The sequence below is a fragment of the Aquarana catesbeiana genome, linkage group LG07, assembly GCF_042186555.1.
Source record: "Aquarana catesbeiana isolate 2022-GZ linkage group LG07, ASM4218655v1, whole genome shotgun sequence".
Lineage (NCBI taxonomy): Eukaryota > Metazoa > Chordata > Amphibia > Anura > Ranidae > Aquarana > Aquarana catesbeiana.
The window spans coordinates 19,535,508-19,549,479 of NC_133330.1; the positions used below are offsets into that span (position 1 = coordinate 19,535,508).

General features: G+C 43.4%; 1 protein-coding gene across 13 annotated transcripts in view; it reads right to left on the reverse strand.

Annotated features, from left to right (window-relative positions):
* The window catches only part of ATP2B2 (ATPase plasma membrane Ca2+ transporting 2), a 292,280-nt gene that overhangs the window by 33,062 nt on the left and 245,246 nt on the right, over positions 1 to 13,972 (reverse strand). For all 13 annotated transcript variants that reach the window (XM_073591712.1, XM_073591717.1, XM_073591711.1 and 10 more), the window contains 3 exons: positions 10,882 to 11,073; positions 5,469 to 5,682; positions 5,182 to 5,393 (listed from right to left, as the gene is read on the reverse strand). In XM_073591712.1, the coding sequence (XP_073447813.1) occupies positions 5,182 to 5,393; positions 5,469 to 5,682; positions 10,882 to 11,073 (618 nt within the window). The remainder of the gene's footprint in view (positions 1 to 5,181; positions 5,394 to 5,468; positions 5,683 to 10,881; positions 11,074 to 13,972) is intronic.

Sequence of the window (13,972 nt, forward strand, 5' to 3'; positions counted from 1 at the left end):
CTTAGATGTTTCTAGCAAGCCATCACAAACAAAACATAGGGCTCCAGACATCTGCTCCACACACTATCAGAAAGGGGTCTACCGCAGCAGTTTAGAGATCTCTTTTGAGGGAATATAAGCTATTCTGCCACAGTCTGGCAAACTAGGATCACAGCCAGGACAGGGCAAAGGGCAATGCCCACCAGTAAGAACTCAAAGTTAGGAAATAATTTCCTGCTGATCAGTAGAATCCTCAAAGTTTATGCCATCCACTGGCTTAGTGGTTTCCCTGTTAAGGTTGGTCACTAGCAGATTTACAGTGGGTACAGACCACACCATTTAATAAATTCCCTCCAAAAGGGTTAACAGTTTCAACACATGCTTAGATGGGGTCTCGGACCCTTCAGTCTGCTTAGAGTCCACACCCAATGTTTGAATACCTCAAACATAGGGTGCATGGGAAAGGTCTCTGCATCTGTAGGAGCTCTGAAAGACCAGGGATGCAGGGTTGCCCGCTCTCACCAGCCCTCTTCGCTTTCGTGATGGAGCAGCTTGCCCCTGCCATTAGAAAAGCAAACATGGTCAAGGGCATTCAGGTTGGTCCCATACATAAGAAACTAGCCATGTATGCAGACAACCTCATTCTTTTCTTAAATGATCCTGGCCCTTCTCTTTGGGAAACCCTAGACATTCTTTCCGGTTTCAATGCCTGCTCAGGTCTTAAAGTTAACTGGGACAAGTCCCAAATATTGCCAGTTGACAATGCAGCAAGATCTCAGGTGGACGCCACTCTTCCTTTGGTATAGACAAGTCAGTTTAAATATCTTGGTATCCACATCTCTCAATCCCCTGCTGAATACTACTTGCTAAATTTAGCTTTGATACAAACTATGAAAGAGAGGTTAAGGGCCTGGGCACATCTCCCCTTCTCCCTGATTGGGCAAATTAATTTATTTAAAATGAAGCTATTGCCTGTTTTATGTCCTTAGACATTCCCCGGTGTTGATACCCAAAAAAGTAATTCGCCTAATAAATACAACTTTGCTTTCTTTTCTCTGGGGCACGAGCTAGCTGAGATTTAAGCTGACGGTGCTACAGAGGCCCTGGGGTGAGGGGGGTCTGGCTTGTCCTGATCTGTACAAGTATTATTTGGCTGGCCAGCTGACCCATGTACACAATTTGCTGATATGGGACAAGTCCAATGCAGCGGTGGTTCTGGAGGCAGCTTGTTTGGGCTCCTGTGAGACGCTGCAGAATGTACTTTATCAAGGACCTCGATCGACTTTTCCCCTGACACTGGCTTTGAAGGCTGTCCTGAGGGCATGGTCTGCGGATCTTTCCTTGTGTCCTGTACCCTCTAGGCATATCTCACCACATAACCCCCTCTGGCTCAACCCGGCCTTGCCGGAGTTTATGTCCATACCCGACCCCAGTATCTGGGCACTCAGGGGCATTAAATATGTTGATCAGATATGCAGGGGGGGGTCATAAGCGAAAACACGATTTACCAAACTCATATATATTTAGATTTCTGCAACTCAGACACGCTTTTAATACTCAATTCAAGAAGTCGCAAGTGGCTTTTTATACTTCGACTCAGAGACGAATCTATGATTAAGCCTTTGCCCGCTATATACAAAGAATTATTACCTAATGTACATAGGGGACTTGAAACTCTCAGGGCCAGATGGGTTGAGGACTTTCCTACAATGGATACAGAGGTTTGGGAGGAAGTGTGGACATGCCCCTTCTCATAATTGGTCTCCGCAAGGAATTTAAAATAATGCATAGAGTGTATTTCACACCCATACGTTTACATAAAATATAGCCAAATATTCCAGATTCCTGTTGGCGACGGGTCGCACCCTCAGCGGACTTTATGCATGTTTTCTGGACCTGTCCACAGATAAAATCTTTCTGGACTGAGATCGCCACATTTATGCTAACAGTTACCACTATTTAAGTCCTGCTGACGGTGGAAGTGTGTCTGTTAGGACGCAAGGCCATTGTACTTAGATGGAAATCCCCTGCTGCACCATCCATTAATTTCTGGAAACGATTAGTTAATGCAGCCCTACCATTATACAAGGCCACTTATCCATCTGGAGGGTGTGCTAAGAAGTTCCATAAAATGTAGAATATATGGATGGAATCTTCAGTGACAAATGCAGATTCTCCGAATGACTAGGGAGCGTCAGGCTATGCAATTAGTTCCTCCTAAGGTGGCGGAACTTTGTGTTTCTGCCACACTGGGTGGGCAATTTCCTGGGTACCTGGGTTCTGGGAGAGAGGGCATCTCATTACTGTATCTGCCACTGAAGGTTGCCTGGTAAAGCTCCTGTACCCCAACTTGCATAGATGGACTGAGCGTACAATTCTTGGTTGTTTTAGGATGTTTTAGTCTTGCTTTTACTGTTTTTGTTATTGTTCTTCTGTGTCTCAGGTATGCCCAATAGGCTCAGTTTTGTAATCTACACTTTAAAAACTGCAATAAAAATAATATAAAAAAAAAAAAAAGACCCAAGGATGGAGACAGTTGGCTGATCCTCCAGTCAGAGTTGGTTACTGTGACCGGTTGCAGAGGGACCCTTCCCTTTGTGGATACAGGCCTGTTGCGACCATGTGCCGGTGATACAACTAGCTCAGAGTAGGAGGTAAAGCCTCAGGTACTCACAAACCCAGACAGTGGTTAGCTAATGAGGGTCTGAAGGCCAGAGCTAACCAAGGTCACTGTAGGTCGGCAGTAGCAATGGGCTGGAAAGCAGGGTTCCATGTGGCTCTTTTGCAAACAAGGAGCAGCAGCAGGTGCATCCTCTACTTTGAATAGTGGGAAAGGGAGTACAGAGAACATGTAAGCAATACTCCACTCAGAGGATAGCATCTCTTTGTCCCTCAGCGTTAACTTCCACAGTAAAACTGTCAGAAAGCGGGAAATTAAAAAGCACAGAGCACTACATATAGTGAGATAGCTCCAAGTACTCAGCCCGACCAGCCTACTGCTCTGGACTGGAAAAGCTCTCCGCAGCTAGCTTGTTACCAGAAAAGGGTCTGGAAAGCACCTAACTCAGAACCCAGTGCCCAAATGTCAGTTCCAGGCTCACCCCATAACGTTCAGTCTAGCGGGGCCTAGGTACGGCACTCTAAAGCTAAGCTGAGGAAAGTCTAATCCAGATAGCAGCCATGTACAGACTAACTCAAGCAGCAATGTAGTGAGGAATCTTGATTGAGGAAAAGAAAGAAGTTAACAAAATGGTTTCTCAAAATGACACCAACAATGGGGCACTATTCCTCCCAATGACACCAATAATGGGGCAAAACGACACCAATGGTGGGGCATAATTCTTCCCAATGACACCCACAATGGGGCCCAATGACACCAATGATGGGGCATGAATCCTTCCAATGACACCAACGATGGGGCCCAATTCCTCCCATTGACACCAAAGGTGGAGCATTATTTTTTCCAGCTGACCTTTTCAACTCCCAATGGTCACAGTCCAGCCCTCTTAAAATCTGAAGAACAGTAAACTGGCCCCTTGTTTAGAAAGTTTGGAAACCCCTGTGTATACAGTAGATAGTCGTAAGTATATCATCTTATTCCTCGTTCACCTAGGCCAGGGGTAGGCAACCTCGGCACTCCAGCTATGGTGAAACTACAAATCCCATCATGCCTCTGCCTCTAGGAGTCATGCCTGTGATTGTCAGGGTCTTGCAATGTCTCATGGGACTTGTAGTTTCACCCCAGCTGGAGGGCCAAGGTTGCTTCCTGCCCTAGGCAAAACAAACAATTAACCTTTGCAGTGAGTAAGGGTAAAGGTTTTTCTTTTATAATCTGTATAAAGGCGATATAATCCATAAACTCACAGTCCAAAACATCAGTTATGAAACTTTAGAGTCTAGATCGTACTGAATTTACTGGAAACTATTTTCTTAGAACAATGATGAGTAACTCTCTGTGTGATGTCACCCACAAAAAACTAACAAAAATAAAAACAAAAAAAAAGAACCGCTGCACACACTAACAATGTGTTCCCACTTCATTCAAAATTACAAACTCTACACAGTGTTGTGCTACTCCAAATATATAAGAACATACATCAATATCAAGATTACTTTCAACAGTGGTGCATATATTGTGAAAATATTAAGAAATTAGCAAAGAAATGTCCCTGAGGAAGTCGTGTGAGTGAGTGACGCAACACATCGGGCGGAGTCAGCCTATAGTGTGACTCTGATAGTGTGGCGGGAAAAATAGGTACTGACACTGGCTGCAAGAGACACTAACTGACTAACTGACACTGACGTTGCTAGTGACACTAATTCAGTGATGATAATACTGTACACTGTACTAATGACACTGATGGGTGACAGGGGGGCAATCAGGGGGTTATTATATATCTGTAGATACCTACAGATCTGGCTGGAGTCTCTCCTTGCTTTCAGTTCTGAATGGTAACTGAAAGCAGGGAGAAATCCAGACACAAGTAAAGGCGCAAAAGACCTAGAACCATTATTATCCCAATAGCGATACAGTCCGTCATGGGATACACAGTCTATATTAGTCCATGTAGTTAGTCAGTAGCATATGGGGAATAGGAAGTCCAGAGCACCCAAGGCTGCCATCATATGGGAACAGAAACCAAGTTCCAAAAGTATAGCAAGAGACAAGGAAAGAGGCACCACTGAGTGTAGACATTAAGGACTTTTAATGATACATAAGGTTAACAACTCACATTTAATTAGTAAGTATAGACATGTGGGTCCCAACGAGGGTGAGTCCTGGTGATGACGGTCCAGCCAGAATCTGTGTGCCGTGTTTACAAACACACAGATCTCTGTGCTGTGATTGGCCACAGCTGATCAGCAGGTATACAGCCAAAATCATTGGCTGTAACCTGCTGACAAACTACATAAGGTTAACAACTCACATTTAGGTAGTAAGTATAGACGTGTGGGTACCAACAAGGGTGGACTAGTGTCCAATGCTGATCAGCAGGTGTACAGCCAAAATTGGCTGTAACCTGCTGACAAATTAGTGTCCAATCACAGCGCAAATCAGCAGGGGTCGCACGCATGTGCGCCTCTAAACCAGGAGGTTCACCACAAAGTACCCGTTAATGTAGTGCTGTCAAGTGGTTAAATCATCATTAGATGCATTGTAAAGGCCTTGTCATTGTCAGCCAATGTGTATATCAGTATTACCTGGATTCCAAAGGTGCCGAGTACAATTGTGCAGAAAATGGGATTTCTGAATATGCCGTCGAACACATTGCGCTCTCCGTGGATCTTACGGGCATTGATTTCATTGAAGAGTTGCATCAAAACGAATGTGTTGAAGATGATGGTGTAATGTTCAGATGGAGGGGAGTGCAGGGGGGCATTCCTTCCACTGTCGATATTAAAGATTCCTTCTCCTGCAAACACAAGGTGTGTTAGGGCTTATGTCAGAGCACGGAAAATAACACCGTCTGCTACGTAAGAAATCTTACCAGCAAAGAGTAACGTGAATATCAGAGTCAGCTGGTACACGGCGTGCCCCAAAATATTTTTCATCATGGTCTGTGATATGAGAGGCTTGTTCCTTCCATATGGTTTACGCAGCAAAAGTGACTCTGTTGGTGGTTCAGTTGCCAACGCAAGAGAAGCAAAAGTGTCCATAATTAGGTTTACCCACAACATCTGCACAGCCTTCAGTGGAGAGTCCTGAAATGAGAAATAAAATGCAAAATATTATCAATCTGACTATGAGCATTATTTCTTGTGACACAACCAGTTTTTCCTTCCCGCGGTAGCGTTGTGTGCCAATAGGTCTGGTTGGTGTATGAGAATTTGGTGTTTACCATAAAAGGATAGACCCATTATAGAACTACATGAACTCTCCCCCATAATGGACATAAGAGATTATTATACAGCATATAATATCTGATAAAACTGCAGTGAGGACATTAACCACTTAACCTCTGGAAGGTTTCACCCTCTTCATGACCAGGCCACTTTTTCCTATTCAGCACTGCGCTACTTTAACTGGCAATTGCGCGATCATGCAACACTGTACCTAAATTAAACTTATATCATTTTTTCAAATAGAGCTTTCTTTTGGTGATATTTGATCACCACTGCGTTTTTTATTTTTTATTATATAAACAAAAAAAAACAGAAAATCTTGAAAAAAAAAAAAAATATTTTCTACTTTTTGTTATAAAACATCCAATAAAATCAAATTTCTTCATACATTTAGGCCAAAATGTATTCTGCTACGTCTTTGATAAAAAAAAAAGACATCCCAATAAGTGTATATTATTCGTTTTTTGTGAAAGTTATATAGTGTCTACAAACTATGGTATACAGTTAGGTCCATATATGTTTGGATACAGGCACAATTTTAGTCTGTTCAGGTATTTACCAAAACATATTCAAGCTATAGTTATATAATGGATATGGGCTGAAAGTGCACACTCTCAGGTTTAATTTGAGGGTATGTACATCCAAATCAGAGGAAGGGTTTAGGAATTACAGCTCTTAAGAATAGCCAACCCCCCCCCCCCCCCCTTTTCAAAGGACTAAAAGTAATTGGACAATTGAATCAAAAGCTGTTTCATGGCCAGGTGTGGGCTACTCTTTCATTATTTCTTTATCAGTTAAGCAGGTAAAAGGTCTTCAGTTGATTCTAAGTGTGGTATTTGCATTTGGAAGCTATTGCTATGAACCTACATCATGCGTTAAAAGGAGCTGTCCATGAAAGTGAAACAGGCCATTGTAAGGCTTCAAAAACAAATCCATAAGAGCGATAGCAGCAACATTAGGAGTGGCCAAATCAAGTTTGGTACATTCTGAGGAAAGAAGAACGTACTGGTGAGCTCTGCAACATAAAAAGTCCTGGACGTCCACGGAAGACAACAGTGGTGGATGATCGCAGGATCTTCTCTATGGTAACGAAAAATCCATTCACCATATCCAGACAAGTGAAAGACACTCTCCAGGAGGTGGGCGTATCATTGTCAAAGTCTACAATTAAGAGAAGACTAAGACTAATCTGTACCAGAATGACGGGAAGAAAAAAGTGTGGAGAAGGCTTGGAACAGCTCATGATCCCAAGCACACAGCGTCATCTGTAGTCACATAGTGGAGATTGCAGTGTGATGGCATGGGCATGCATGGCTTCCAGTAGCACTGGGTCATTGGTGTTTATTGATGAGGTGACAGAAGACAGAAGCAGCCAGATGAATTCTGCAGTGTTTAGAGATGTACTGTGAGCCAAGATTCAGCCAAATGCAGCAAAGTTGATTGGATGGCACTTCACAGTACAGACGGACGATGATACAAAACACACTGCAAAAGCAACCCAGTAGCTTTTAAAGGAAAAGAAGTGGAATATTCTGCAATGGCCGAGTCAATCACCTGATCTCAACCCAATTGAGCATTTCACTTGCTGAAGGCAAAACTAAAGGCAGAAAGACCCACAAACAAAGAACAACTGAAGACAGTTGCAGTTAGACCAGGCAAAGACTTCAGGCAGTCATTGCCAGTAAAGGATTCTCAACAAAATAATATAAAATTAACATTTTATTTATGATCATATTCAATGTCCAATTACATTTGAGCCCCTGAAAAGAGGGGGGGGGGTGACTGTGTATAAAAATGGTTGCAGCTGCTAAAATCCGTTCTTGATATTTATGTTCAACCCCTTGAATTAAAGGTGAAAGTCTGCACTTCAAATTCATTTGGATTGTCTTGTTTTTATTTTATTCTGGTGGCACACAGAGCTAAAAGTATGAAAATTCTGCCTGTGTCCAAATATATATGGCCCTAACTGTATATACTGGAAATTACCAAGCTTCAGACGCTATACTAGTAATGGCAGTGATCAGCTACTTATAATGTGAGTGTGATAGTGTGGCAGGCAACCTGGCACTAAAAAACACTGCCTGGGAGGTACACTAACTGATACTGATGTCAGTAGTGACACTAATACAGTGATCGGTGATAATACTGTACACTGTCACTGTATTAATGACACTGACTGTGAAGGGGTTAACATTTAATTGTAATAGTGTGTTGGGAAATCTGGCACTAACTGACACTGGCTGGGAGGGACACTAAATGATACTGACGTCGCTAGTGACAATAATTCAGTGATAATACTGTACACTGTACTAATGGGTGACAAGGGTGATCAGAAGGGCGATTAATGGATTAACGGTGTGCCCAAAAAGTGTATGTGTGCTTCTTTTACTCACAGGACCAGGCTGTGTTTTCTCCCTGAACTCAGAGTTGATTTCAGGGAGAAGAAACAGCCCGATCTCTGTTATGTGTTCGGTGTTCTGAGTGTTTGTGAACACAGAACTCTGTGCTGTGATTGGCCACAGCCGATCAGTAGGTATACAGCCAAAATCATTGGCTGTAACCTGCTGACAAACTCGTGCTCTGTTCAAACACAGCACATGATCAGCAGGGGGTGCACACACATACGTGCCAGAAAACCAGGAAGTGGATCACGACATTCCAGTACCTTTCCGTGCCTGGCTGTAAATGTACTGTTAGTGGGCAGCAAGTGGTTAAAGTAGACATAAACCCTAACTGCGTGACATTTCATTTGCGCCCATGTATCTCCTGCAGCCTATTTGTAGATGCTTCCTGCCTACAATGTATGTGCTTCAGCAAAGGCTACATTGCCATTTTAAGGTGGGTTACCTCAGGGACAATGACTAAGACTAACATGCCTGCATATTGTGCTTCGGCATGGCACACCAGTTGGAGAGTAACAGTGCAGGAGACCAGCTGCCAACAGCAAGAGGTTGTCTTGGTATTACCACAACGTGACCGGAGGGAAAGCAATGTTCCAGAAATAGTTGGATCAATTTCAAATTATTCTTTTATTGCAGCTGGAAATGTATTGCCTAATGAATCTATATTATGAGAAGAAGTGACAAAAGTATGGGAAAAAGAGTTATGATGTGTGCTATAGTTTTCCTCTAGCTAGGGTAGAAGATGACTATTTTGTACACTTCAAACAGCCTTTGGCAACACCTTTTATCTTGTGCTTAATCAGACTTCTTACACCATTACTTACCTATCAAAACCTCTAACAGATAATATCAAGCAGAAGCTTTAATGTCCATTAGTGTCCCAAACAAAGATCGGGATGATCTATCTATCTATAAAACGTTCCTGCACCCCTGACATGACGCATGTTCCTGTGGGTAAAGGTCAATGATAACGTCCATACATATGACGTTTCTAACCCTATCCAAACAAATATCCAAGAGGCCATGGAGCAAAGATAATCAATTATTTGATGTTTTAGAACAGGGATAGGCAATTAGCGGCCCCTCCAACTGTTGCCAAACTACAAGTCCCATCATGCCTCTGCCTCTGGGTGTCATGCTTATGGCTGTCAGATCCTTGCTATGCCTCATGGGACCTGTAGTTCTGCAACAGCTAGAGGTCTGCTCATTGCATATCCCTGTTTTAGAACATCCATCTATGTCAGGAATCAGCAGCAGGGATGACCAAATCTGCAGAGCTGCACTAGGAAACTGAGACCAGACTGTATATTTAAAGTAAGATTTATTTTCAGTGAAACCAAAATCCATTCAAACACCAGTAAACAAAGATATAAGTGAACCAAAACCCCAGTGACAAATACCTAAACATACTAACAGAGTAGTAGAAAGCCTAACTAGCGAACTATTTACAATATATACAAATGTGGAACACAGAAAAGCAAGATAAAACTAGAGGTGTAGGGAATATACAGGAAGGGGGCACCAAAACTGGGATCAGGAATGAGGAATAGGAACAAGACAGCAGGGTTCAGGGTATAGGTACAAGGCAAAGAGCATGATCTATATCAAGAACAGGATAAACCACTAGCAGTGTTTGGCAGAAAAGCAAAACACTGGAGCGAGGGGGGAATGTAGAGGAGGACCTAAATACCCTCCCAGCAGCCAGCAGATCCCAGTAATCAGTTTCCACCTGATGCTGGCTGCTGGGAGGGTATTTAGTTACTCCTTTACATTTCCCCCTCGCTCCATTGTTTTGCTAGACACTGCTAGCCATTTATCCTGTTCCTGCTATTGATCGTGCTCTTTGCCTTGTACCTAAACCCTAAGGCTGGGAAACACCCGCTGGTGGACACGGGAACTAGAACCTTCCACTCTGGGAAGAACAGTGCCACCAGCAGGTGATCCAGGTCCTGACATTCTAATCACTGTAAGGCTGTTCTTAACCTGGTTAGGTTACTAAGAACAATAATCCAGGGAACCAAACAAAGAAAATGAGAACCAAACCAACAGTAAATGAGTTCAAGAAAATTGTAATCATACATGAAGTGATCAAATAATACTGTGCAATTGGGGCCATGCCATGACTGCTGACTGAAGAGCCTCCGAGGTTGATATACTGTACATTGGCTACATGTACAGCACCAATGTGGGGGAAGTGTTTGATCACACAGTGAATGACTTTAGTTTATCTGGATTCATTTATCATTGGTTTGTCACTTATTTTGTCGTTTTGTTTCCTCGGTTTCAAACGCTAAGTCTATGACAAAACTGCAGTGCTGACATCTAAACATAGCTGGTTAGCTGATGGTCACTTGGAATATGTTGCAGTATTGCGGTCCTCAGCAGTTCTGATAGATGTTATATTAATCTCTGTTGTGTCATCTCTGCTCTCAGACTCCCTTTCAGTTATGATCTTAGAAACACCTTAAAAAATATCCCAGCAGAAAACTTTTTTTCTGGCTGCTTTTGTTTCTGCTCTAAATGTAGTTATTTTCAAAAAACCTTTATTGTACCCTTCTCATGCCACACAGGCATCTTAAATATTGTCACTTGGACAGTAGGTAGAGAAATTGATGTTTCCTAGAAGAAGTGATGAGAAGGATCTTGTCCTCCTCACCTGGGTGATGCAGGCCCCAGTAAATGCCACGATCACAGCCACCACGTTGACAGTCAGCTGGAACTGCAGGAATTTGGAGATGCTGTCGTACACATTTCGGCCCCACATTACAGCCTTTACTATGCTGCTGAAGTTGTCATCGGTAAGAATGATGTCAGAGGCTTCTTTAGCAACATCCGTGCCAGCAATCCCCTGGAAGATCATAGAAAGGGCAAAAAATACATTAGGCAACTTTGCTGAAATAAAACATTTCACATGATTTTCCATTGAGGAGCAAGAGTTGTCAGTATATCACAAGCTTTGTCCTAGACTTATAAGGGGGAAAGCTTAGGTATGATCCATGACCCAGACATCCAGTCATCAAATGTTTACCTTTCATTTGTTGCCTACACTGACAAAGAATTGTATCTGAAAACGGGTTCCTATGGGGAACAAAAGGATTTTTGAACTCACCATCATTTTTTTTCTTGGAGTCCAGACAGCAAATTTCTCAGGTTACCTACAGCTGAAGGCAAGCCCCAGAGCCCTCCTGCGAGCAGCATGTCTCAATTTTGTAACAATGCTTTAAGAGCATGATCAAAAAAAAGAGGAGTGGGACCTTTGTTCCTCACTGGACTACATAAAAAGCATTTTATGGGAGTACAAAAGTCCTATTTTTTTTTCTCATCCATTGAGGAACACAAGAAGTTGTTAACCTTTAGGACGCCCAAAAGCAGTTCAACTGAGGGGTGGGCAACACAGCAAACAATTGCTTATAAGCTGTAGAAACAGCAACAGAGAACTGCTAAAAAAAGCTTCCTAAAGGACCTTATGCCTAAAACTGGCATCAGTTGAGGTGGCAATATCTACTTGCTAAGGCTTAGAGAATATCTGATCAGAAGATCAGGTGGCTGCCTTCCAAACAACCTTGGTGAACTAGAGTCAGACAGGGGGACAGAAGAGTGATGTCCTGGTTGAGGTGAAATGGAGAAACTACCTTAAGCAAGAAGGAAGCGGTAGGCCTCAACACCACCTTGTCTCTATGCAAAACCATAAAGAGTGATGGAAAATGCTGCCAGTACAAAAACTCCCCTTTAAAGGTGATGGCAAATCACCATGTGAGTAAAAGTAACTCTTTACAAAATAAAGGGAGGCAGTACAGTTACAATACAATTCAATACAAGATAGATCAGAGGGAATACCAGAGAGAACCAGGATTGGATTCCATAGAGCTATAGGGTAATGAACAGGGGTCCTACATTGGTGACTCCCTGTACAAAAGTCCTAATCAAGGAGTAAGACATTCTCTAAAACAGAATATAAATGCAGAAATCTGGCCCAAGATAGTGCTGAGAGACAAAGAAAATTCGGACTAACACACGAACACCGTTAAAGTCTATGGGACACGAAAATGAAAAATCAAAAGTACTAATTTTAAAGGCATATATGTAAGTTATTGCCATGAAAAGTGTTTGGGGACCCGGTTCCTGTCCCAGGGGACATGTATCAATGCAAAAAAAAGTTTTAAAAATGACTTTTTTAAAGTGCATGCAGATCAAGGCCATGCAGATCAAACAGTTCGTAGACACTGATTCTGCAGTCCAGCATTTTAACCAGAATAACTGTAGCACCCTCTACATAGATAGGTGCTAGATTAAGATTTTTGGTGAGTGTAGGCAAATTTAGACAGGCCTGTTTGTTTTGGTTTGTGTGGGCTGGGAGTGGCTCAGAGTAGTGGCTGGTGACTCACAGGCAGTGTCACTGAGACCTCCCTCTTTCTTCTAGAGGATTCTAGAAGGAGAGGAGAGGTGGAGCTGCCTGTGGTGTTCTAAGGATCCCTGACCAATCCCCAACCTGCACTGGCAGGGGCACGCCTCCATAAATACCCAGGGTCAGCCCAGCTGGGGAGGAGTTGTCAGGTGGAAGAACTGGAGATGGATTACTAGGCTGTCAGGGCTTTTGAGGGAGCACAGGAGGCACAGGAGCAGCAAGAGAGGACAGCAGAAGCTTGTACTGCTTGGCAAGTCTTCAGGAGGGAACCACTGGTTACAGCCAGGAGGGCTGGTGAGTGACATGTGCAGTCGGGAGGACTGGGGAGTCACGCCTGAGAGGATTGAGAGGAAACAGTCAGAGATGGATGCAGAGCCAGTAAGATGGATTGCAATGTCATGAGCAGTGGAGTTGGGCAACTGCAGCAGGAGGGCTGGCAGGGCCTGAAGAGGGCTGACTGGAAGCAGTAGTCCATCGGTAGGACAGCTAGCACTAAAGACTTCCTATTTCTGCTACACTATAGGGCCCATGGTCCCTGCCTGCAAAGGGCAATTGCTGAGGCCTGACTGAGCCAGTATCAGGCCTAAACATGTGCTAGCTGCTCCTGGGAGTTAAGAGTTGTGCAGGAGGAAGAGAGAGAGAGCAATAGTCTGCAAGCAAGAGTTGTGCAGGAGGAATCTGGAGTAGTGCCATGTACAGAGAGTGTACATAGTTCTGTCCCAATTGATTGTTCTGAAATTCCATAGATTCCTTTACCTGTCCAAGTTCTGTTCCCTCAATAAAAACAACAAAAGCAAGCATATGTACTGTTCATTGCCTTGGAGTAATTGAGGATTGAATGACGGGCTAGGCGGGGTGACAGGTGGGCCACAACACTTAGCAGCCCCTATGGGGGTACCGCTACATACCTTATGCCTGTATACAGACAGGAGACATTTGAGGGATAAGCCAGAAAGTGTTCACCAGACTTCTAAAACTGAAACTTTAAGCTACAACCATTCGCTCCATTAATTCTATAACCAAGGGATCCAATGCAGCAGTGGTATAATCTCTTTTAAGGGATTTTGAACAGTCAGCCAAACCAACCAGTCCTTCGTGCAGTGAATGAACCTGGGAGCAATGTGTATTACATCAATGCCCGGTTCTCTCATCTCTGCGCAGAGACACCTGCTATGCCAATCCCAGGCCTGCAGGGTTAGTACATTCCAGCTGCCTGAACTACTCCCACCAAAAAGTGGACAGTTATACATGCACTCTGAGCTACTGTAGCTGTCAGGAGTGTGTGTAAATGTCCCTGCTGCTGCCAATGTGGCAGCAAAAGAGCTAAGATCCCAACCAACAG